At 34.4% G+C, this 27,285-nt stretch overlaps 1 protein-coding gene across 3 annotated transcripts in view; it reads left to right on the forward strand.

Annotated features, from left to right (window-relative positions):
- Positions 1–27,285, forward strand: part of LOC125073443 — a 131,898-nt gene that overhangs the window by 33,562 nt on the left and 71,051 nt on the right. For all 3 annotated transcript variants that reach the window (XM_047684273.1, XM_047684274.1, XM_047684275.1), the window contains exons 2-3: positions 23,429–23,586; positions 24,815–24,917. In XM_047684273.1, coding sequence (XP_047540229.1) covers positions 23,429–23,586; positions 24,815–24,917 — 261 coding nt within the window. The remainder of the gene's footprint in view (positions 1–23,428; positions 23,587–24,814; positions 24,918–27,285) is intronic.

A 27,285-nucleotide genomic window follows, 5' to 3' on the forward strand; every position in this document is an offset into this window, starting at 1 on the left:
TTTTAAAATCTTTATATCAGGTATTTTCTTTTCCGGTCTGGGGGTAATGTTTAATTTGACAATCAATAAGTAAGTGTACTGCTCCTATATTGATTCAATGAATTTGATTTATACAAAATTGAATGTCTATACTGTTATCCGTTAAGAAGTTCCTTTGTCTGGAGCGAAACTTGAGGGTAGAGTCAGCTTCTTCTAGAACAGGCCTGCACAAGATTCTTCCAACGGTCCTTGACACACTTACTCACCCACCTCTTGAACTGAAACACATCAATACGCTAATATTAAGTCTACTTGAATAAAGTATATTGTCATATGATTTGATAAGTATTATTATTGCTGGTAGAATATTTGATGTCAGTGTGGTACACGTCTTACTTACTACCAAATAAACGCTACATTTGTATACGTATAGCATTTAATACATTAATTCAAAAATTCAAAAAATCATATAAATGTCGTTATACAGTAATGAAAACGGACGCTAAATTTTGCGCGAGCAACGAAATACGACCAGAGAAACCAGGTTATTCGTCATATTATTTTCCTTTATCCTCTATTTTCGTTGGCTCGCGTCTGCCATTTCTTTACCCATTTGTGAGTTCATTTTTCACCGTGTTTGATTTTATGTATGTTATTTCACTGATTGTTTTGAAATTCGTACTGATTTTTCGTGTGGATTATTTTTTAAAAGATTTTCTGTTGGAGACTGATTGTAGGTACCAAATGCGAATTCATTTATTTTTACAATATGGTTTGGAAAAAGTTTGTTCTGTTTTTTGTGAGCCATTATTATTAAAAGGGATATATTATCGGAGATTCCACGGTTGGTGATACATTTAGGAGCGGCTTATAGGTGCAGTACCATTATCTATAGAAGAAGATTTATTAACTGCGCAATTTCGCCTGCATTCTTAAGGCTTTTTAGGGTTCCGTAGCCAAATGGCAAGAAAACGGAACCCTTATAGATTCGTCATGTCTGACTGTCTGTCTGTCCGTCCGTATATAACAGCCACTTTTTTCTAAAACTATAAGAACTATACTGTTAAAACTTGGTATGTGGATGTATTCTGTTAACCGCATTAAGATTTTTACAAAAAAAATAGAAAAAAAGGAATAAATTTTGGGGATTCCCCAAAATTATTACGAGAGCCGCTTCCGAAGTGGTACAACGTGTGCAACCCCCCCCCCCCTGTAACTTCGAAAATAACAAAATGATAAAACTAAAAAATATATATGATGTACATAAGCTTGTAAGCTTCCACCCAAAACAGCAATTTACCTTTCATTAAATGAAAAATTGAATTTATTAAATAATTTAAATTTCATAATTTGCTGCTACGGAACCCTTCATGGGCGAGTCCGACTCGCACTTGGCCGTTTTTTTTTTTTTTAAACCAAATTGATTTGATTATTATGTGTGCATTACTTTAACCACAACGTCATTAGATACTCTATTTCTTATGTATATATATTTATATATGTCTTTATATGCATATATAAGCTGTTAACTAATAATTATGTTTTATAAGTATCTTATATCTGTCCAAGTCCTTTATTATGGAGGTTAAGAGTGAAGATTAAAGTTGTATCTCATCATCAGATGGACGAAAGTCATCGCAGTTTGATCTCGTAGCTAGTTTATAAAACAGAAGATGCTAGGTCCCAGGTTCAAACTCCGGGTTTGGCAAAAAAGTTATACGGTCATATAATAAACATGGTAATATTAAACTCCTGTTATATCGGATCGCAGTGAGAATACAGTTTATTTCTATGTATGTATTGAGTTTGAACTTAAATGTCTATGCGCTACTAACTTACTACTACTACTATAGTTCTGACTACGCCAATTTTTCGTGCCAATGGTGACCACATCAGTAAAACTACTAGGAAATCTGCCTATTTTTTTAAATTAATTAAAATAACTGCTCTTGTTTGTCAGCTTTTCGCACTTTGCTTTTTCTTGTGTCTAAACAGGATCTAGTACCTGGACTACGAGCTACCATTTCCGTGACCTTTGAACTTAATCCAAGTAATAAATTCCACCACAAAGCACTGTACTGGTTTATTAATTCATGTTATAATTCTTGTGTAATGAGAACATGGCGACGGTCCAACCGTCCATTTACCAAGACATATAGAATGCTTGAGCGTTCGCTGGATATTCCTTGTCGTTGTTTATAAACGGTAATTAATTTTAAATATTTAATTATGATACGCGTCCTGCTCGAGACCAGCGGTTAGATTTTGTTAAAAGCACTTCGCATCACGTCCTTCTTTGCCAGAAGGAATATTATTCAATGCAAGATTATTTAGATGATAATAAAGCGTGGAGCTAATACTTGTTGACTTCCAGGCAGGATATATATATATATTTGTATTAACTAACATAACTTTGTATTTCTAAATGTTGAAAAAATGTAACTACTGAGTTCTTGCCGGTTCTTCTCAGTAGAATCTACATTCCGAACCGGTGGACTTAAATATAGTTTGTTAAATGACGATTCAAAACTGCTTGTAAAAGCCTACTTGAATAAAGTATATTTTAGATTGATTTTGATTTTGCCCGTGAAGTGCTGACGACCGCCCTAAAGTGATACGCCATTTGGATACGATGTAAGGTTTACAATAACAGTCATTGACATGTCACATCTGAGTTTTCACGCTCGTGTTCGACGGTGAGTTTCGAGTTTATTCTTACAGAAGACCTTTAATTATCATAATTATTATATTAATAAATATTTGTCTCTTATTCCAAATTATGTTTTTCCCAGTAGTGGTAAAAATATAACTCTTCGCCTCATTGCCTCCACTGGTGACGGGAGGGCTGGTTCGTTTTTTGCTCAGAGGATCGGATGGCGATTCAACGGGAAAATGCTGCTAGCATTTCTGCCACCATTCCATGCGGTCATTAATTATACAGTAACTATTATTATGAGTTCCTATTTGTATATAGATAAGGCCTTATTGATAATAAATCTTATGTAAATAAATATTACTGTTCCCTAAAAAAATATATCTTAAGGTTTTATTAAATTGTTAACTAGTGGTTTTCATTTCAGCGATTTTATACGACGAATATATTAAAGACAGACAACATTATCAATTTTATTCTGTTTGTTTTTGTTTTTTCAATTTTTTATTTATCTCGTGATCTCCACAGAGGCTTTGTGCGTGGCTTTTGTGTGTTTCCTATTGTTTGATGGAATTTGGTAGTTTGACGTGCCAGCGTGATTTTATTTCCATCGGGAAAACATTAGTTCGTCATCTTGTCGTGTGAGTATAATATATAATAATAATAATAATAATATATGTCAAAATATATATAAATCTTATTAATTTTATAATTATGTATGTTTGGATCGATGTTTGTTACTCAATGACGTATCTGAATGATATTTGGCACAGAGATAGATTATAATCTATATCTATACTAATATTATAAATGTGAAACCAACTCTGTCTGTCTATCTGTTGCTCTTTCACTGCCAAACCAATGAACCGAATTTGGTATGAAACAAACTTGAACTCCAAGGAAGGACATAGGCTACATTTTTTGCCAAACACATGACAACCATTCGCTAAAACGCAAGTTAAGTAAGTTCGCTAAAACCCTATAACCAGCCCCCCCGGACATGTCTGAAAGCTAGTATTTCGATAAAATTAACCCAATACTAGACATTATTACTGTCTTTAAATAGTCACGAACAAAGTTATTTTCAAGTTTGTAAGTTGGAGAAGAAGATTTGTAACACAACCTCAATAAATATACTCAAAAGAGAGACGTATACAATTGGAATTCGCAAAGATTATGTTTTCATGACATTTATTTCTTCAGTTATTGTCAGTTTCGCTTAGGGTTCTACCTTTAGTATCATTTCCTCACATTGATTCATGTTTTTCCATGGCGGAAAATCCTACCTCAACTCTTTTGACAAGAAAGAAGTTTTTAATTGTTTTGTCCAGAACACTTAGTGGTAGGGATTTGTGCCAGCTATATGATTAATAGCAAACAGCAATAATGAGTAAAGTCGTGTTCCGGTTTGGAAAGTGAGTTTGCAGTGAGTTTTTATTATATTTAGCTAACATGACTTTGTATTTTTAAATGTTGTAACTGATTTTCTTGCCGGTTCTTCTCGGTAGAATATGCATTCCAATTACTATAGTTTTTTCAATGGCGATTCAAAAGTGCTTGTAAAAGCCTACTTGAATAGAGTATATTTTGATTTTGATTTTTGAGTTAGTGTGACTTCGGACTAAAGGAATATCTTAGTTTTCAAAGTGTTTGGTGATTTAGAGGTCTAAGGAAATTATATAATCTTACATCACCAATATCTGTGGACGTTGGTAACCAAATACCGTAATGTTCATTATTTACTCGTCCACCAACCTTTACTAAAAGAAAAAAACAAAAACTGCTAATGTGTCGGGATTCCTCCCGACCCATTTCAGCCATCGCGCACAGTAAATCAATTTTAGATTCCTTAACCTTTGTTCCATAATTACAAAGTTAAGATCCGATCTTATGGCAAATTATTTAATCCCGTTTGTTGATTTAATTATAAAATATTCATTAAACAAAGTATACGCAGTCATGTCGGAATTTAGTTCGAAATTTAAAACGAACGAACTTTTCCTTTGTGAACTGGTAAATGTGACCAATAATTTTAATACTTAATTCGTTTCAATTGAGAATGTTACGTACGTAATGAATGAGGAGTGAGTGACGTTTCTTTTATTAAAATTATACTTTAACGTGCAGACTTATACAAACATGAATCGTTATGTTACATGGTTTTTAAGGTAACAACGTAGGGTTGACAGCTAACTGACAGTTGCTATTTCGGAATGTAAATTCTAGTTAGAGGAACTACTAAAAAATCAAATATACAAATACTATCTTCACAGCTATTTATCATGACAATTAATTTTGTTACTAAAAAAAGGTAGGTTATACTTCAGACATTCTACCGCCAAAAAGCAAACTTGGTATTGTTATGTTCCGGTATGAAGGCTGAGTGAAACAGTGTAACAAACTCAAGGAATATAATTTATCTCCCAAGGTTGGTAGCGCTTTGGTGATCTAAGGAATGGAACTTCTTATACCGTCCATGCCGTGTCATGGGTGTTGACGAATTACCATCCATGGTGGCCCATTTTCATCCATCCATCTATACTATAAAAATAAGTCTGATGTGCAAGGCCGCAGGACAAAGTACTCACTCGTGCTCTTTACAAAAGCATCACAAAATTGGTTTTCAGCTGTAATAACTAGTTTTAACCAGTTTTTTTCTTCACAATGTTACTTACGAAATAGTCTATAAAAACTGGAAATTATGACTTAACGGTAAATAAAACTTTAAATACAGTTGGAGAACATTTAACTATTTTTTGCTAAAAGTTTTGTAGGCCGTCTAGAGTATCCAATCTCGAGACGCATTTAGGCAGAACTGTGGTTAAGATTGTGAAGAGTAAAATAGAAAGAATTTTTCCGTTTCGGTTAAAATCCGTTGAGTTTTTTGACCTATTTTTACTTGATTTCCATTTAAATAGATACATTTTCTGAGAAGCGATTCTGTGTAACTTTTACTGATTTTGTTAAAAGCGTTACAAAATGAGAAATAAAAACTCCACATCTTTTTATTCACTCAACATGGTCGAACCAGTATTTCCAGGTCATCAGCCTGCACAAGAGCAACTCAGAACAACGATTTCAATACAGCATTTGCATATCTTCCGACAATATTTTCCTCTTGCCAAATTTGGCGTTTGTTCTGTAACTCGGAAGTCGTGACAAAAAAGGACAATGATTGTGTTTGAGACAAAAAAAATGATAAATCGTTTATAAGTTATTGCGTACGTGGGAAGCTGACAATGAATGCATAATAGTCTAAGGGAGATAAGGCGATTGAAAAATTACAAGTGTTTGATCTTTGCTACTGATTTCGAAACAAAGAGGTAACCATTGCACAATATCAACCTCTTTGGTGTAGAAGATTGCAAATCCAATCGTGGATTTAAACTGAGGTTTAGCTGTACTTGGTAGGCCTTTTGCAAGCCCATGGTTAGTCATCATATTCAGGGAGCACAAGGGACATAACATCTTGGTGCCCAAGATTGGCGCAGCATTGGTGATACTAGAAATGATTACCATATCTTACAGTACCAATGTGTAGTATGGCTTATGGGCAGTGATGATAACTTACTATAGGTCGCCTATTTACCAGTCCGCCTACCGATATGACACATAATAGCCAGTCGAAAATTCTGTAGCTACTAATTCCTGTCAATCGTATCTCCGATTCTTCTAGTTATATCTTGTTTTCCCTTGTTCAATCACGTTTTCCACTTTTACTTCTTCTTCACATAATTATATATGTTCCAGTGTAATTGAGTGAGCCAGTGTAAAAACACAATCGAATATTATCTTAGAGCTCATGATTGGCGGCACATTGACTTTAGGAAAATTGTACAGCCTAATATTATTAAACAAAAAGAAAATAAGAGCGCGCAGAACATTATAGTGAAGCAACAAAAGCGAATACAAAATTTTTAATTCATAATAATTAAAGTGACCTTTCGTGACAAAAAGTCGCGTCGCGTGTTTATATATATAAAATGTACCGAGCGCTCCGTCTGTCTTTTGTTCTACCTGAGTTTCCATCTAACGGTGCCTTCGTTCAATAAACCTTCCTGTAATAAATAATACCATTCCTTATTTTATCGATATCTGTGAGCTATAAAGTTTGAGTGCAAACAGTGCTATCCTTTAGAAACAACATAGTTTTGTTTGGAATACCGATATAAAATTATCTTAGATATACATATATGTATATACGTTTGCATAGGAGCGAGCTATGTAGGTACTTTGTAAATAATACTTTTATCTACTGTAGTAAATCCTTACTAATATTGTCAAGGCGAAAGTTTGTTTCTATGGATGTTTTTACTCCTTCAAAATGACTTGCATCTAATTAAATGTATCTTTACAATAATATAGCTTAAACATCAGAATAACACTGTTATTTATAAAGATACTAGCTGAACCTGCGGCTTTACCCCTGCGAAATTTATAAGATCCAAACTTCCAACTCCCGTTTTACCCCCTTAGGGGTAGAGTTTCGTAAAATCGGTGAGTGGTCGTCAATCAGAATCAGATTTCGCTTATATATAGATTGTATTAGTAATATATGTAAAAAATCTGTAAAATATCTGTTTTGAATAAAGATTTATTTACTTTGAAGTTAGTTCTAAATCGACTTGCAAGATTTACCATAAACAAACTAACAAACATTGCCTATTAAATAAAAGTTTGTAAAAAATATTATTTTACACAAATTCAAAAAGGGTATAACACCTCGCCTTACTGTCTCCACTGGTGACAGGAGGGCTGGTTCGTTTTTAGCCCAGAGGAATTGCGATTCAACGGGGAAATGCTGCTAGCATTCATGCCACCATTCCACGCGGTCAAGATTTACGCAGTAACTATTTTTAATTCATATTTGTATATATTTAAGCACTTAATGTTAGCAATTCTTATGTTAAAAAAAGGGTTAGTATATTAAATGTAGCTGGATATGTTAATTGCAATAAAATAAAATGTAAATAAAATGAACTCTGTGCAATATGTTGATAGTTTATGTATTTTAATTCAAACCAAACGATAGCGTGATTCAGAAAAATCTTCGTCTTTTTTTTTTAGCATTAGCAGCCTGTAAATTTCCCACTGCTGGGCTAAAGGCCTCCTCTCCCTTAAGGAGAAGGTTTGGAGCATATTCCACCACGCTGCTACAATGCGGGTTGTTCACCAACTCGCATTTCACATGTGGCAGAATTCGTTGAAATTAGACACATGCAGGTTTCCTCACGATGTTTTCCTTCACCGCCGAGCACGAGATGAATTATAAACACAAATTAAGCACATGAAAATTCAGTGGTGCTTGCCTGGGTTTGAACCCGAAATCATCGGTTAAGATGCACGCGTTCTAACCACTGGGCCATCTCGACTCATGAATCTTCGTCTATACCAATTTAATTGGGGGTAGGCGCCACCCACAGGAGATAGGGACTTTACTTCCCAAGACTGATAGCGCATTGACGATGTAGGGAATGATGTCTAACACCACTACCAGGTTTTACATTTCTCCGCCTCTTACATAAAACTTATATAATGTAATTATATTCTTTGTCCATAACATTCAATGATATATAACCACACTACGACGGACATACTATACGTTCAATCGGAATAAAATATAAATTTATTCTACAAAAACTGAGTGAAATAGTTTATAAATACAAATAACCCAGTGAATTACGCAGAAGTTTTATATTTACACGAAAAAAAAAAAAAAGATTTTCTCGTTGAAGCAAAAGTTACAATATATGTTAGCGTTAATGGCTGGATGTATTTTTTTATTTAAAAGTAGCGTGAGGAAAAATCTTCAATAGAAAATACCCTATGTACTCGTATCACAGAACAACGGTCTCTTAATGACGTGCGTATTCTGTGCTCGGAGTTTATATAGATAACATATTTAACACTCTCGATGTTTCTCGCAAACACATCGCGATATCGAAGGTAAATAAATTAATGGTAAAATAAATAAGCTAAATAGTTTAAAAAACTAAAAAACACGCTTTTAGCACGAACTAAAAACTACAAAAGCAAACCCTTTCATTTGATTTGGTGGATTTCAAACAGCCAGTCCGCCATCTTGGGTAGGCCGCCATATTGGATTTGTAATGACGTTTCTTAGCTAGTCGTGTATTGTCATCAGAACTCAGAGCGTGTGCAAAATTTCATCCTAATCGAAGACCGGGAAGTGGGTCAAATTAAGATTCCAAGATTTTCTTACAAACATAGTTACAAGTGAAGCTAATATAAGCGTGTTAAAAATGAGAGGTCTCGTGACACAACACACACAATACAATAAATTAACAACGTACGAGGATAACGAAATGAGAACGGCAAAATTGTTATTAAAAATCCCGTGTGAATTAAAAAAAAATAACAAAAAATAGTTTAAATAGAATGATGTAAAACCGTATACATTAGAAAGAGACAGAGAGAAGGTGAAAGAGTAGGAATTATCGCCTGGAGAAAAAATAACACTTTTTGTTTACGTGACGTTTTCTGCCATCTCTCTCCACTGTGTGTTGCGTAAAAGAACTTCGTTCCAAAACCATTTTTAAAAGCAAGCTTTTATTCAATGTTGTGGAGTTCCTTATATAATATCCTCCAAACCTTCTCCTCAAAGGGAAAGGAGGCCTTAGCCCAGTAGTGGGAAATTTACAGGCTGCTAATGAGGAGTTCCTTCATCTGGAACTAATCGTGGGTTTAGAATCAGGCATGCTTACCATAAAAATTGGAGCTGAATCAACAATTAAAATTTCAAGCCCGTAGGATAGTAGTATTTTATTTTAGTGGGACGTAAACAACCCCATAGGCAGACAAGGGTTAAATTAAACAGAAAATACCGATTGGATTTTAATATAAGTCCGCATACGATATGCGGGTTATTTGATTGAGCTGTGATGAAACGTATTTTATATAGTACTTGTTGATCCAGGAGATAAGCTGTAACATACATACATACATACATACTTGCATTAAAATATTCACCGGGCTTCATGTAATTTTATTAAGAGTTTTTATTACATTACCGTAGTAATTATTTTATTGTAAGTTGAATTACCATTCATATTATTTCTACGAATTACATTCTCGCAAAAATGATTATAATCCAATAATATTTACAATTTACAGCACAGTTCGGCTCCGTAGACGAGATGGCCCAGTGGTTAAAATGTTTGCATCTTAACCCATAATTGCGGATTCAAAACCAGGCACCACCGAATTTTCTCAATTGGTGGTGAAGGAAAACATGATGGGGAAACCTGCATGTGTCTAATTTTAATGTCTTTGTGCCACATGTGTATCCACCCATAGAAGCAGCGTGGCGGAATAAGCTCCAAGCCTTCTCCTCAAAGGAAGAGAAAGCCTTTAGCTTAAATATAACTATAATAGGATTATGTATGTATTAATTTAAAGATTTCATTTACATTGCATAACATTTTTGTTAAATTTTCTCATTTGTCTGCTTTTCTCGTTTTAATATTATTATCTTTTTCTGAGGGTTGAAAATTTTCTACGCAACGCGGCCCAATTGAAAATACGGATTTAGGCTCCGTGACAAAGCTTCTGAGATTACGACTTACGTGACCTATCTACCGTGACTCGACTCAAAGGTGTATTAAAGCAAAGATTCATAAATAATGAAGAATCAAAAAAACTCTGAGTTAGTGACCGACTGATTTAACTTAATCCAGATTTATTTATGGTAATAGGGCACCCTGGTCGCCACTGACCATAGACAATGGCGCTGTAAGAACTATAAAACATCCCTTACAATGACACTCTACCAACCTTGAAAATTAGGTACTAGAACTCTCTCAACCTCCAAACCAAAACACAACCTTACCACATCCGATGAGAGGATGCTACCATTCCAAATTTGCACACATCCTTACCACGAGAATTCCACTACATATAGTACCTACATACAGTAATCAGCCTTTGTAAAAAAGGTTCATTGCGAATCTTGCAATATATTAATTTTAGGTCAGTAATCTTGCTTTTTAAGTACATTTAATAAAATTTTAAATTCAATATTTGCTCGCCTCGAGTCGAGGCGACAGTGAGGAGTGTCGCAAGAGCTTTATAAACGTTGATACTTCAGGTTTTCACTCTGTTTTCAGAGGATCATAATTCTGCTGACAATTTATTACTTGCGTTTTATAATTTTAACGTACTAATATTTTCATTTTTATCGAATTGTTTTTTTTTTTTAATAAATATGTGGATGAGCAAATCTAAAGGCAAGAGTTCACCACCGCCCATAGACAATGGCGCTGTAAGAAGTATTAACTGTTTCTTAAATCCCTTGTGAAGTAAGATGTTATGTCTCTTTTGCCTTTAACAACGTAACAACGACTCGCTCACCTTTCAAACCGGAACGCAACAGTACTGCTGTTTGACGGTAGAATATCTGATGAGTGAGTGGTATCTACCCAGACGGGCTAGCACGAAGCCATACCACCAAGTGAACCTATGAAGTTAAATAAATAAATAAATATTGGACAACATCACATACATTACTCTGATTCCAATGTAAGTAGCTAAAGCAATTGTGTTACGGAAAATTAGAAGTAACGAAGTGCCACAAACACCCAGCCCCAAGACAACATAAAAAACTAATGAACTTTTAGAAGCTTGCGCGGTTAAACACCATAAAATTTTCAGATGCATATTTCGTATTTGTAATTCACTAGCTACCAGACCTGGCTTCGCACGTATAGGAGAAGGGTCAACATATAACTTTTATATCATATACATAAATCTATATTAGTCGGCATAGTTTTCCGACATACATTCCGAACCGGTGGTAGCTTTAATTAAAATAGTTTGTTAAATGACGATTCAAAAGTGCTTGTAAAAGCCTACTTGAATAAAGTATATTTAGATTTTAATTTTTGATTTTGATTTAATATTGAGTAATATCAATGTTTATTTTGACATGAGCCTTAAATTTATTTTATTAATAGGCCAAATTAAAGATACCCTTGGAATCATATTATAGAAAGGCATACCGTGTCCCAGGAAGGATATATTAACTTTGCGAAGTCGGAAACTAGGTGTATTAATTTACCTTCCCTCGTCATGTCTATACAATGATCACGAATGTATGATTAGCATATCAGCATGGTATAATACAAAAGTTTGTTACAACAATGACGTAGTTTTTTTTTCATTATATTACTAAAAACTAAGCGACTAAACAATATGATATAATAAGTATATAAAAAATCGTTATATAAAATTTTTAAAAGTAAATTAACCGCCTGTAATGTTCCCCACCGGGCTTAAGCCTCCTCTCCCTTTTGAGGAATATGAGGAATATTATAATAAATTTAATTTATCGGATTACGTGCACTGAAGTGAATTAAATAATCAGACGTTCTCAATTCATTTAATATGAGATTAATTGAAGGTTTACTGTTATGTGACTAACCTGACATTTATAATTTAGAAAATATATATTTTTTACAGTCTGTCACTCGAGAGCCTAGTGGTTGTCTGACGTGACCAATGATTCTGAGCATCACTCCTAAATTCATATGATTAACTTGTATTCATAATTCATCTCGGCGGCGAAGGAAAATCTGCCACGCAAGCAACTTGCATTTGAGCCAAACCTCCTTCTCAAAAGGGAGAGGAGGCCCAGCATTGGGATGTTATGCATGGTTTACAGGGGTCAGTGACTGGACCCAGTGACTCGGTATTTCGGACCCAGTAACTGGCTACATGTAGACAGGAAGGTATAGTAATAAGTTGAAAGACAGTCAGTAAGTTTCAAGAAGGTACGTGTACACTCTACAACAAATTGGCATCAACTGCCCGAACACGTCCATAGAACGCCAGTCGCACTGGACTGACTTATAAAATGGGTGACCGGTCACTGGACTGACTTGTGAGCGCGAAGTCAGCGCTGGACTGGCTCAATACACCATAACGGCCGTATAAACCAGGCTTTAACGGGATATTATTTTGGTAACCGTCTTTAACGTAAGATTCTAAAAAAACCCCATGCATACAAGTCTGTCCAGGCATTTAATGGTTACGGTGGAATAAATAAACTAACATAAATGTATTTATCTTAACATTACACTCCTTTTTTGTGCAGTCGAGTATAAATTCAACAAACTTACAAGCTTATAAGCTAAGTGGTTATATAAAAAGTGCATCAACTTATAATTCAAAGAAATATAAAAGCGAAGATTATAAATTTATATAATATTTTCTTTATAAAATATAATATCCATTTAAAATAGCGCTTGAAACAATCAGCGTCTAGTCTATAAAGGTCGTTTTAGGTCATACTCTGCGCTTTTTGTGCTTAACTAAGCGAAGAAAGCGCTTTCAGAGGGAAACGCTGGAATTTCAAATGACGTTATCACATAATATAATATGGAGATTAATTTAATTGAATGTTATATATTTGTAATATTACATATTTATTTCTTTAGTTATAATATTATATCGAATGTTTTTGGTATTTTTATAAACAGTGTATTAACAGTGGTATTAACCGCCTGGGCATCTCAGCCATTCAGCGCCCTTTTTTGTTCAACAGGGCCGGTCTGGACTGGAAGAACCCAGCTGGTTCCGAGATTGTCTGTGACCTTTCCGGGGCCCTGATAGAAATCTTTGACCGTTATTTGATCGTACGTAGCGAACATAAGTGCATTTTGATCGAGTACTGACTGACTAAACGATATACGGTATTCAGTACAGGAGGCAGGAGACTCCAGAATAAAAAAATCTAAATCTAAATATAGTTTATTCAAACATAGGCTTTTACAAGCACTTTTGAATCGTCATTTAACTAACTATATTAAGTGAAGCTACCATCGGTTCGGAATGTAGATTCTGCTGAGAAGAACCAGCAAGAAACTGAGTAGTTACTCTTTTTCAACATTTGAAAATACAGTCATGTTAGTTAAATACAATTATATATGTATGTAATATATTTTGGCTGGACCTCGGCGCTCTCCCAAATATGGCACCCTGGGCTGTCGCTACTTCGCAAGCGCCCCTAACTCCACTCATTAGATATAAGGCAAAACAGTAGAATTTGGTACTGTAGTATTCCGGTTTGATGGTAGGTGGATGAGTGTGAGTATAGCCATGAGGGACATAACATCTCAATACCTAAAGTTGGGGGTGCATTGACGATATAAGGATGGTTAATTTATGGTGACCAATTATTTCCTCTTATACTATAAATATTACATTTTACATTAGCAGCCTGTAAATTTCCCACTGCTGGGCTAAGGCCTCCTCTCCCTTTGAGGAGAAAGTGTGGAGCATATTCCATCTCGCTGCTCCAATGCGGGTTGGGGGAATACACATGTGGGAGAATTTCGTTGAAATTAGACACATGCGGGTTTCCTCACGATGTTTTCCTTCACCGCCGAGTACGAGATGAATTATAAACACAAATTAAGCACATGAATCAGTGGTGCCTGCCTGGGTTTGAACTCGAAATCATCGGTTAAGATGCACGCGTTCTGACCACTGGGCCATCTCGGCTCACTATAAGTATATATAAACAATATATATATATATGTTGGCTTTATCTTCCGAGATATCTCAATAGCGACTCGGAGCCTGGACATAAGCCGTACTAATATTCCCGCACCTTGAAAATGCACGTAGGACTTGATGGACACGAATGAACGCTTTTTAAAAATATTCGAAAACATGTTGCTTGTTATACGACAATTTTTATGGTTCATCGTAACTCTAATTGATATATAAATCTTATTAGACAAATTCGTCGAGGCCTTAAGGTTACTAAGACCTATCAATATTTTGAGCATTAACGGTATTCGAATCTTCCTTAATTTACCATCTTCAATTTCTCAGTATCAAACTAATATCATAAAGGAATAAATTCGTTCCTTTGATTTATTTCATTCGTGATCATTTTTTATTTCGATTCGAGCAGAATTATTTTTACGATAAAGCCGTGTACTGTAATACCTTTGCCTATTTCAATATAAATAAATATCATTTTTTTTTAATATATAACTAGAGAGCAGCCAGACAATTGAGACTGACTTTGTACTCTTTGATATTTTTAATGGTGGTTTTTATAAGATAGGTAAGAGGCTGGAGTTACGTATATTATTATTTTTATGGCTAAAAATATTGCTTTATGGCAGTTGTTTTGGTGTAATTTCTATCTCGAGTAAAGAAAAATAGGTGCGACGGAGGCCATAGAGGTATAACAATCGGTATCGGGGCCAAGGTCGGGTTGAGTCAAAGAGCTTTTGTACGGCAGCTTCGCAAAAGGCTGAATGATGCCTCATTTTCTTACATAAAAGAAACTGATACAAGTTGACCCTCATACTCTTAATATTTTCATATTATTGACAGGTCAAGTTCCAATTTGTATGTAACGTACGAAAAAAAAAAGATATTTAGAACGGTTTTAAACAACAATTTGAATGCAACGACAGATTGAATGAATGTTTGATGAATGAAGCTAATTTAGAGACGGTGAGATATGAAGTGAAAAATTTCTTCTGTGTCTTACGTGACTTTCGAAAAATAATCCGTGAAACTATTCTAGATGAAAATACATGGAGTTAGTACTGGTTGACTTTCAGGCAGAGTATATTATATACATTTAATTGTATTTGATTGACATAACTTTGTATTTTAAATGGAAAAGTGTAACTACTGAGTTTGCTGGTTCTTTTCTGTAGAATCTGTATTTATTTATTATTTAACTAATAATTTAAGAAAAGAAAAAGGAAGTACATTCGGAAAAACATGTCTAGCAGTGGAACGAAAACAATTACTTTACATCGGTAAAGAAGGCATTTTATTCGATACAAGATTTTATAGATTATAAAAAAGCGCGGAGTTAATGCTTGTTGACGTCCAGGCAGGAGACATAACGTACATATATAATTGTATTTAACTAACATGTTTGTATCTTTAGATTTTGAAAAAAAAGTAACTACTGAGCTTCTTGCCGGTTCTTCTCGGTAGAATCCACATTCCGAACCGGTGTGTCTTTAGAATAAAATCATAATGTACAAAAATTCCAAAACGGTTTTCATTTAATACAATTCTGTAAACCTTCTAACCTTTAAGCAATTCGAGAAGTTAAGCGGAAGGCGGCTATCATGGTATGGTCATATTATGCAAAGGAATGAGGAAGGTCTTGAGCATGAACGTGGATGGATATAGAGGAAGGGGACGAACAATGAAAAGATGGATGGATTGTGTGAAAGGATATGGCTGGAAAGAATGTTACTTGTGAGATGACGTCAGATAGGGAAGTATGGAAGTAGAAGACATGCTGCGCCGACCCCAAGTAAATTGGGATAAGGGCAGGAGGATGATGATGAAATTGACTTGAACTTATCGTTTGATGTTATTTAAATCAAATGAATCCGCGCACATGTTTGTGATAATGAATATATAATTATATCAAGTTAATGTTATTTCGACAAATTTACAACTTCATTGTACGTACTAAGTAAATTTAGCTGGAATGATAATTTAATGTCTAACAACAACACTAAAACAGTTATTGTAGTATCTTTAAAAATACAAGTTTCAACGTCTGTCGTAATTCAAGTACAACAAACTATCAGAGTTAAATCTTATTTTAAAAATACAAAGATTTTACGAATGTCATTGAAGACTATTTGATATACTATTTTTTGAAGTAACTATTATATCTGTCTGTGTTTTTGTGTGTGCGTGAGCGCGCGTGTGTGTATGTCAACCAAACCTCCAAACTTTGGGCTTCTGAATACTCTTGCCTAATTAACCGAAGATTGTGGATTCAAACCCGGGTACGTACCACTAAGTTTGTGAATTAAAACAAGTAACCTTTACCGTACCCGGGTGTCAGACTATCTATTAAATTTCATCTAAATAAGTTCAGCGGCTCAAGCGTAACAGACAGAGTTACATTCACATTTGTAATATTAGTATAGATTAACCTAATCAACTCTGTTTTTTATAAAGCAGCATCTGCCCGGTGTCTTACAAAGGAGGCTTTAATTTGATTAGCAAGAAGTCAAGAGTCAAATTTATTTAATCACTTTGCCAATAATTTTCCCCCCACTTCACCCCCGTGGGCTGCAGCGTGAAGTTAAATGCTACTTTCCTTATGAATTAGGCTACTAAATGCAAAAATAAATTATCAAATACGACTGTTACTTCCAGAGATTCGCGCGTTTAAGCAAACCAACACTTCTTTTTTATAAAACCATAGATATAGGCATTTAATTTGCCCATTGATTAACCATCGTTCTGATAAGAAATACATCAGTTCTGAGAAGAACTCAGTGGAGAAATTCAATGGGATTTCTACAGGAATTTTTTCAAAGTTGTCTGTTTTATGTCTGCCTATAGTAGACGAATTAATGGGCCATCTGATATAAAGTGGTTATCACTGACCATAGACATTGGTACATAAAGATATATTAATCATTCCCCATATGCCAATAGATACTCTGCCTCTGAAACTGGAACAAAATTCTATTTATTGTTTGACGGTAGATTGCCGTACCTACCCAGACGAGCTTGCTGAAAGCTCTTCCACCAAGTAATTGGTATTTGATACCATTTTAATTGTTAGATTTAAAGTTCTTCATCATCATATCTTGTCAAGCATTTTCCCAATGGAAGGCAGACGAAGAATGGTTTGTGGAATGTTTGTGGTTTGTGGAATGGTAAGTGGTCATCGCTATCTGTACACAATATCAATGTGCCACCAACCATGGAAGCCTTAGATAATATTTTTCGTGTACAATGATTAAAAAAATCTGATTGCCAGTTTTGAATAAAAGAGTGAGTGGTACAAAGACAGCCTGTTTATTTGATTTCAGATGGTCAGTAGTAGATTTGAGGAAATCTTATAAGTTTTTTTTTGTTTTATTTATTGACTTCCAGGATGTAGGAAAAAAGATAAACAAACCTTTTACGTATTTTATGCGAATTGCTAAAAAATCAGCTATATTGTGCACTACTAAGAGTTTATGATTAATATATCTTTATTTATAATACAACACTATTACACTTAACTACTTATTTCCACTTTAATTTTACTTCCAAAATTCCGATGACAGTTTTGTCGATGTCAAAAACGCCATTTTTTCGCAAATCCATAGTGAATATCATCGTTTAATCATGCTCTCGACCAATGATATCGCGTCAATTTGCTGTCAAATGCTGATTATTTGGCTTTTTTCCTATTATGAGAATAGAGTATATATAATTGTATTTAACTAACATGACTGTATTTTTAGATTTTGAAGAAGAGTAACTACTGATTTTCTTGCCAGTTGTTCTCGGTAGAATCTACATTCCGAACCGGTGGTAGCTTCACTTAATATAGTTTTTAAAATGACGATTCAAAAGTGTTTGTGAAAGCCTACTTGAATAAAGTATATTTTGATTTGAGTTGATTATTCTACGCCACGCTCATTTCAGCCTTCACGCCACTACCTTCATCTGGTTGAAGAGGAAATAAATATAATCCAATAAAGAGAGTTATTAGAGATCATTTTATTCACCAAATATCATGTTACCAAACGATATTACATGACAGGAAGTGTAAGAGAGACTTCATATATTTGTATCTCTGTCATTTAGTTGCATGTGTTTATAGTCTAAGTCTCCGAGGCTCTTAGATGACCATGGAAGTTGACATATATGTGTTAGATGGCTCTTATAACTACATTGGTGGATCATGTCACTAGATCGCGTTTCAGCTAATCACAGACATACATTACTACCATTTAGCTAGCTTTTAATGTAGACATTACATGATATGATTTCACCTTTTAATTTGGATTTTGTGCCATCATATTTTTATGGGGTGATAAATGCATTTAATATAAAAAAGTGGGTCGCACAGACACAGGCAGGCTTGCACTAAGCCCAATCACCAAGTAATTATGAATAAAATTAATGCTTTACGTGCTAGTATTTTTGAGACGAAGAGAAAAAATAGGAGAATCAATATAGCCCTATCCTTAGAATACGTGCATCGTAATGGATGATGATGGGTTCAAGCGAGGAAGCTGCACTGAATTTACACGTGCTTAAATTGTGTATATAATTCATCTCGCGTATGGCGTGAAGGTATACATCGTGAGGAAACCCGCGTGTGTCTAATTTCAATAAATTTTGTGACATATCTGTATCTATGAATCAGCATTGAGGCAGCGTGATGGAATAAGCTCTCCTTTCTCCTCAAAGGGAGAGGAGGATCAATGGGATATACAGCGTGTTACTTAACGCATTACACTTATTTAAACAAACGCGTTTGAGCATCAGAATTGGGTCATTAACGAGCTAACTTCGTCCTCACGTTGCATAAGTTTGTTGTTCAACCCCGGTTTCATATGCGTTGCACATAGCAAACAAGTCGTGGCCTGTTTTCATGATAAACTTCGTAAGTCAAACATCCTATGTTTTAGATACAACAGAGCTATTCCGTAAGAACAAACACGAAACTCACCGCAGACGATCGAGAAATGTGACACCTGCTTTAATAATTAATTATAATATACCCTTTGATCACAATTGCTCATAGACATTCATATAAAGGTACAAACACAGGATACGATGACGCATTGTGGTCGCACGACCGACCACGTTACACCATTTCATGAATAGTTCTAAAATGATACTTATTGTTATATATATAATATTTATACTATATAATTATTCTTATTTCAAATTTGGTCTCATTCGATTTGATTTAATTTATTTCTCTAACTCGTTAAATTAAATCAATTACAGCCAGTGTCCGTGGAATTCAATTATTATTTTGGTCATATCGTGTATTAATTTATGTTGTATATTGTTTGCTAATGCGTTTGTTAATAATAATCTGTGTTGGTCGAAATAAATAATAAGCATTGATAGAATTATTGTAATAATTATTATTATTTACAGGACTAGGGCTTTGTGTTGCTTTATACGAAGAGTTCGGATAATAAAAGCAACACAAAGCCCTACTACCAAATAATATAAAGCACAGTGTATAGAGGGGCCCTTATGACTGGTCTTTCTCATTTTTCAAATGGGTTCAGACTGAGTGGCGTGGCGAGAGACGTTTGATATCTGCTATTCTCCCTATTGAAAATTCCATGTGGTTGTCATCATTATATATGCATTTGTCTTAGTCCTACCATTTCGATCCTCTATGTCCGCAATGGGGTAGATATCTGTCAATCAAAGCAGCTTCCGATATAGTGATAGCTCTAACATAATTTAACTGAAACGTGAAATTGTTTTTTTATTTCTGCCGCCAAATGTCATGACACCCTATCATAAGTCGAATCATGACATTTTTTTTTTTATAAAAGAAGTTTTAATTTCAGTGTTGTGTCTTAGTGAAGTTCAATTAAGTTAATTTAATCATAAAATTGCTGAGTTTACATTAAAGTTTTTTTTTTATAAAATATAAAAAAAAAAAACTTTAATGTACTGTAACTTTATTGGACTGAATAATATCATATCGTTTTAAAAAACATAATAATTACTAAAGGGAATTAAAAAAAAAGAACCGACCTTTAGTCAAGAATTATAGATTATATTATAATCTGTATTGTTCCTAAACGAAAGTGATTTAATCGTATAATCTTATTAACAATAAATCAACATTATTTATGATAAATATTCATGTATATTTTCATTACAAATGAAATAAGAACTGGTCTAACTAATTTTACAACAACAACAGAATTAGAGTTCAGAATACAATAAATCTAAACCAAGCTCCTGTTATTTAAATTGAATCTTTTATATATCGTGTTAAAGTTCACATTGCATTAGCAGTAAATTACCTTTCGTAACTAGATAGAGGAAGAGGGGTCTTTCTATTATTCATCTTCTTGTGTTTTCATGAGCTAATTTCAAAGATTGTGAACTGTAGGTACTTTTACTTACACGAACATTATGATATAGAAGTTTAATTTCAGTTGCCCAGGATGACAAAATAAAGGATATAATCCCTCGCAGTGAGGTGATTTTATCCGGCAGATCAAACTTTTTTAACAAAAAAAATAATGCTTTTTATGCCAGTCTTAATTATTATGCCACATAAAATAATGCTACATGTAATAAAATTGGAGTTTCTGTTTGTAATATTAAAATAATTGCTTTTTACTAAATGCATCTGTATGTATACACGGTACATATACCAAAATAACCTTTTTTCCATTTTGATCTTTGTCTTTCTGTTTGTTCCGGCTAATCTCTGGAACGGCTGGACCGATTTTGGCGGGACTTTCACTGGCAGATAGCTGATGTAAAATGGAGCAACTTAGTCTACAAAAATAACTTTATTGTTAAATTCAAACGCGCACGAGCGCTTTTATCAAATTATTGAATAATTAATTTCAAATTAAATAGTTATATTGTTTTAATAACATTGTATAATTAATTATGAGTTCCAATGACATAACACCGTGTTGGTGTGTAGGTACATACCTACATATGGTATATACACATAACGTTTAAGTGTTGATCGCCTCGATGTTCTAGGGACTTATAATGTTACAGATGCTGGAGTTTTGGCTTAAAATCCCAAGCCAGGCCAATAAGGGGTTTTTAATTTTTCCGTCAAGAAATTTTAATATCAACCCAGAGTTTGGAAGGTTTTTATGTCATATAGGTAGCGGGCTACCATCATCCGCTCAATTCATAAATTCGCTGGAATTTGAGCCGTTAAGTCATTGTCTTCTTCTCAAGTGTTGTTAACTCAATTTGAAAATATGAAATTTGGCATTTTGTAATCGTAATAGTAAAATAATTAATTAAAGGTTCATTAAATTATGAATACATTTAGATTTTATTTGACAAAAAAACCATTCATAGGATGATTGCTGAATGTCGTGTAGCTGAAATATGATTTTATTAAGAATACCTAATGAACGCATTGACTGTGTCACTTTGAATTCAATTTTGATTTGATTTGATGAAACGAATTTACCATTAAAGTGGAATATCGCTTGACGTTGTTTGTCGTTTGCACTATTTGTCTCGTGTGATAGGGGTTGCTGTTGACTTTGCAAGTAACACAGGTTACACAGCTGTCTAAAAACCCATTTATAACTTGAAAAATCTTGTTCCAAGAGGTTTACAGTGAAAACTCTTTGTATGATTATGTACGTTTAATTAACATCCATGAACTACAATCTTGTGATTGATTGGTTGATGATTGAAGATTCAATTACAAGTTTTAAAGATCTAATTTTGATTGCACAGTCCTTTATAGCTTTGGCTATATTGGAAGGTTTTATATAGACGTCTGTGCCGGAAATCACATGAAGCCGTTGGTCCTGCGCCTGAAAATTTTGTGCTCTTATCGTAGTGCCTCATTGGGTTATGTAAATAACGTGTTTTTACTCACACTGGTGCTCTATAATAAATCCCGTATAGTTGATTAGTGTCTCTTGAGAATGGTCGTCGTCGCCAAAATCGGTCATCATTGCCTTGATTTTAATAAAGGTCTTGAGTATTTTTACCTTTTTTATACATACAACCTTTAACAATTCGTTTTATTTTGGATATCATTTTAACCCCGACAAAAGGGTCGTCTATTCTGCGTCAATTAATAGCTCTATTAATGAGACCTTTTTGATTTTAAAACTTAAGGTACATCTCATGGGTAGGGTTTTTGTAAACGTTTTGATTGTTAGTCTTTGCCGTTTGTAGACAAATTTTAATGAGCAATTCTTTATTAAACCCGAATAATAATATTTAATATTATTCGAAGCCTCGTCAATTAAATTCTTATGTTATGTTCTCATTTCTTTTTCAGTCTTATTTATTATGCCATCAAATATCACATTTGTTCGAGCCTTCCTAAAATAAATCACAAAAGAAACCTATAAAAAATACTACTACCGTGACGTCAGAAAACTTTCTAGAAGAAATTGTCACAGTCTTTCTTAAAAATCATTCAAGGTTTCCTTAAACAAATTACTCATTTCATACTTCCCTGGTTTTGCGCAGGCCGAGTTAATGAAGCCTTATAATATAAACCTTTGCTTATGAAATATATACAATTTTTTTTTGTGTCAAATTTCTGGAGAATAGGGTTCTTTTGTTCAGCTTATAGTACGGTAAATATGAGGCATGTCTCTCACTCTATCCTCGGTCTCTTTCTATTACATATGTTTTTATATAATATTATCTAAACATATTTTTTGTTATGGCTTTAATTCACGCGGGATATTCGATAACAATTTTTTTTTTTCGACGACCGACCAGTTTAGTAGACCACGGAGGTCGTATTATACAGGGCAAATATTATATAGTACACAGATGTGTGCCCAAACACTCATATATCTTCACTCTCATAATCCCACACGAGTGGGCTTTAGGTGTTTTCCGAGGCAAAGAAGCGTACATACTTCCAGACTTCGGACTGATACTGATAAGTTTTCGACAGCAAAACCCCATAACTTTTCGGCCTGACATAAAATTCAAAAGAATCGTTACAGAGCGTTTGTGTGCTAAAGGATATTACAACACTAATGACTTTTTAGTTGACTGCACACCTTGGGAAAGAAATGATCGCCTCCAGGCTGTTTCAGATAACTAAAATATAATATACTAATTATTATTGTACATGCAAAGTAGAAACAAAAAATTAAAAAAAATATCCCGCTGAGTTTCTTTCGCCGGTTCTTCTCAGGTCCGAGGTGTTAAATTCCGAACCGGTGATAGATTTTTGACTATCATGTAAACACTTAAATATATTATAATACTATAATATACTATATTGAATAAAGATTTTTGACTTTGACTTTGTTCCAGTCTCCTCGCTCCCGAGTCCAACGACGGAGGAGGATGAGGACGAAGATGAGACCACACCCAGTAGAGCTGATGCGGACGATGACGGAAGAGTTTACAAGAATCCGAGAAACTCACCATCAGCCCAGTGCCCCAGAGATGAAGAACAGGCTACGTTACTGGTAAGTAACGTTCATGTTTTCGAAATTCCGTACCAAAGCATTTCTCTTATAGGTCAAAATTTAGTTGTAATTTTAATATGAATGAGTATTTCAACGAGAGAATGAATTAACATGGGCGTTTGAAAAATTCAAAGCTCATCCCAAAAAACATCGATATATAAGGAATATTACAAAATTATTTTTTTTACATTAACCGCCTGTAAATTTTCCACTCCTCCCTTTGAGGAGAAGGTTTGGAGCATATTCCACCAAGCTGCTCCAATACGAGTTACATTTAATTCTACAATAATATGACGATTTAAAGATCTTTCATGAGCCTACTGGAATAAATAATATTTTGATGTTTTTTGAATAATTGGTCACCACCGCTCATAGAAATAAGCACTACTCAAAGAACTGCCAAACCAAATTGACCCTTACACCGAATTACACTGGCTCATTCACCATTCAAACAGAAACACACCAATAGATAGCAAAACTATTACGTATTAGAATAATTGATGTTGGAACGAATAATAGGTGGTCCTTACTCAGATAGACACAACGCCCTACAAGTATAAATATAATTTACTACCTATTTCCCGCCCTACTAGAGTTCGAGGAGGGTTTGCAGGTGTTGGATAACAAATCCATCCCACGGACACTGTTCATTTGTCAGGACAATATGGTTTATATTGTCCTGACAAATGAACGTGCTGCTCAGACTGTAATCCATCTTTGTGCCACGTTCAGATCCGTTAAGCTGTTCTGAAGCGACGAAGTACCAAACCAAACTATTTATATAAGGAAAAATAATAAATATGTGATGATTGATATTTGGAACATTTCGTTATTGATTCCCTCTTAAATTTCCATCGCCTTAGTCTAAACAAGGCATAGAGTGCCTCTGGGTTTACGTACGTACTTATGCACTGTTGTTTAACGTACACTGTTGGGAATAGCTGTGGCTAAATTTAGTCGAGAGTGTACACTGTACATATTGTTATTCAAAATCAAAATATTATATATAATAATTTCTTAAAAGCACTTTTGAATCGTCATGTTATAGAGCTGAATCGAGCGCAAAGCTACCGGCGGTTCGGGGAAAAAGACGCTATATGCCTAAATAGCGATACAAACGTCAAAAAAGATCATATAATTTTAACTGATTTGTAAATATTTACGCAAATCAAAACTTTACGAAATTCAAAAGATATAAAAAATAACAATGATGAATTATTTTTGCCAGGGACAAAAGTGTCTTCGAAAATGCTCTTCTGACGAGGACTGCAAGAGTAAAAAGAAGAAATGTCTCTGCGATGGCGCGTGCGGGATGTCGTGCATCAAACCAGGTGAGTGATGATATTATAATCCACTACGATGATCTCCTCAGTCACGGCTTCGCTTATCAACGTATACAAAAGGTCTTATGTGAAACTTTACTTTAAGAGCGTAAAATAAACACAATGATATATATAATATGATATATATATAATGACAATGATGATACACTAGACGCCCGTATCGACTTCGTCCACGTGTACAAGGAATTTTATTTACTTCCCAATTGGGAAGTAAATACGCCATCTGCATTTTTTCTTTACGATATAGTTACGGGCAAATGGGCCACCTGATATGATGGCGCAATACGACATTATGTCCCCTGCACAGTTACACTGGCTCACCCGTCCTCCAAACTGGTATAAACACTATGTTCGGTGGTAGAATATGTTATGACCCAGAGCTTACACAAAGCCCTCCCACCAAGTACATTTACTTATACACTTCTGTGTGTGTTAAAATTTTACCTTATTTCGTTCGTTTACTCTACATTTCCTGTCTATAGAAGCAAGGCTGCTATTGAAATAGAATTTCCGCTAACCGATCACAGATTTCAAGATATAACGAGCTTTATTTACAGTTAAGCTAGATCCAAATAATCGCTTGCAAACAATCCAAACGGAGATTTGATATCTCCGGCGTTGCAGTTTACACAAACAGGAATAGGATCGATAAAATGTATACTGCAAACCATTGTAGACAAGATACAACTCTTGAACTGCTAGTAATATCTACTATTGTAACACCCTTTGTTTGATCGCTCAAGAATAAAAAGCAAGAAGAATGGAAAAACAGGAGAGAGATTTTTTGAGGTTACAAATTATATAAATGTAAAAGTATTCAAAAGGTAACATGTAAAATATAATTCAACTAGCTTGTCCGTCCTTTGTAAAATTAAATCCATATATAGTTATTTCTTCCATTTCTCCCCTCAAAATAATCCTTTCTTAACGGATGTTTACGGTTTAAAATAAACCTATGTTCCAAATTTTAGCTTTCTATCCCGTCAGGGCGAATGGTATATAATAATAGCTTTCTATCCCAACTTTGCATAGGTAGAATAAAGGTATATATAAGACATTTATATCCTAAGACATATAACTTTATTAGTATTGTCCGCGGCGATAAAGTTTACATTTCTTCAATAATAATCGATGTCATAATCCAAACAAAATAAATTTTACAATTTCTCGTGAAACACTCCGTTCATTGGTGAAAACCGTATTTAAATACGTTCGGTAGTATTTAAGTTTATCGCGTTTGGACTGTCCGGCAGATGTGGTGGACGCAAATATCTCCATATTAAAATCAAATCAAATTATACTTCATCGAGTAGGCTTTTACAAGCACTTTTCAATTGTCACTCAAAATAATTGTTTTAAATGTAACGTTTCCACCGGTTCTGAATGTAGATTCTACCGAGAACAACCGGCATGAAACACAGAATTATATTAAATGTAAAGTTAAAACCAAACAAGAAACTAAGTAGTTATTCTTTTAAGAAAATAGTTATATCATTAGCAGCCCGTTAATGTCCCACTGCTGGGATAAACGCCTCCTCTCCTTTGAAGAGAAGGTTTTGGAGCATATTCCACCACGCTGCTCCAATGCGGGTTGGCGGAATACACATGTGGCAGAATTTCGTTGAAATTAGACACATGCAGGTTTCCTCACGATGTTTTCCTTCACCGCCGAGCACGAGATGAATTATAAACACAAATTAAGCACATGAAATTTCAGTGGTGCCTGCCTGGGTTTGAACCCGAAATCATCGGTTAAGATGCACGCGTTCTAACCACTGGGCCATCTCGACTCTTTAGTTATATCGATCAAATTCAATTAAATGTATTTAATATAAGCGCCACCCTTTTTATCATCTATATAATCTTGTGTTAAGTAATATATTTTGTTTATAAATTGTTTTTTGAACGTTAATAAATAAAGAAAAATTATGTTAGAAATTTCATGTTTGTTCAGTAATATTGAGTGTTTTCTTCGATATGATTTATGCGTCTTCTTCGACGGTTGAATACGATCACACTTATAATTCGGTATGTCTTCGTAAACTAATCTTTATGTGAGAATGCGTTAACAATACCATCTATTGCATGACGCTATCTTTTTGCGCTGAAACGTAATAGAGACCTCATTACACTTCCGTATTATTCAAGACAGCGTAACTCTACGATCCTTCACAGACTTCACACGAGTAAATATTGTTTTATAAACATACTAAAAATGGACGACCTTTTAATCTTCGTTCATAGACATTTATTTCATTCAAGGTCAATGCGGTGCCAACATGAGCAATAATGTTTTATGTCGTGGAATAGAGAGTAGGTAGTGTCATTCATTGTAAGCTTTTTTTGTAAATGTTTG

This window comes from Vanessa atalanta, chromosome 24 (assembly GCF_905147765.1).
Source record: "Vanessa atalanta chromosome 24, ilVanAtal1.2, whole genome shotgun sequence".
In the NCBI taxonomy this organism is placed as follows: domain Eukaryota; kingdom Metazoa; phylum Arthropoda; class Insecta; order Lepidoptera; family Nymphalidae; genus Vanessa; species Vanessa atalanta.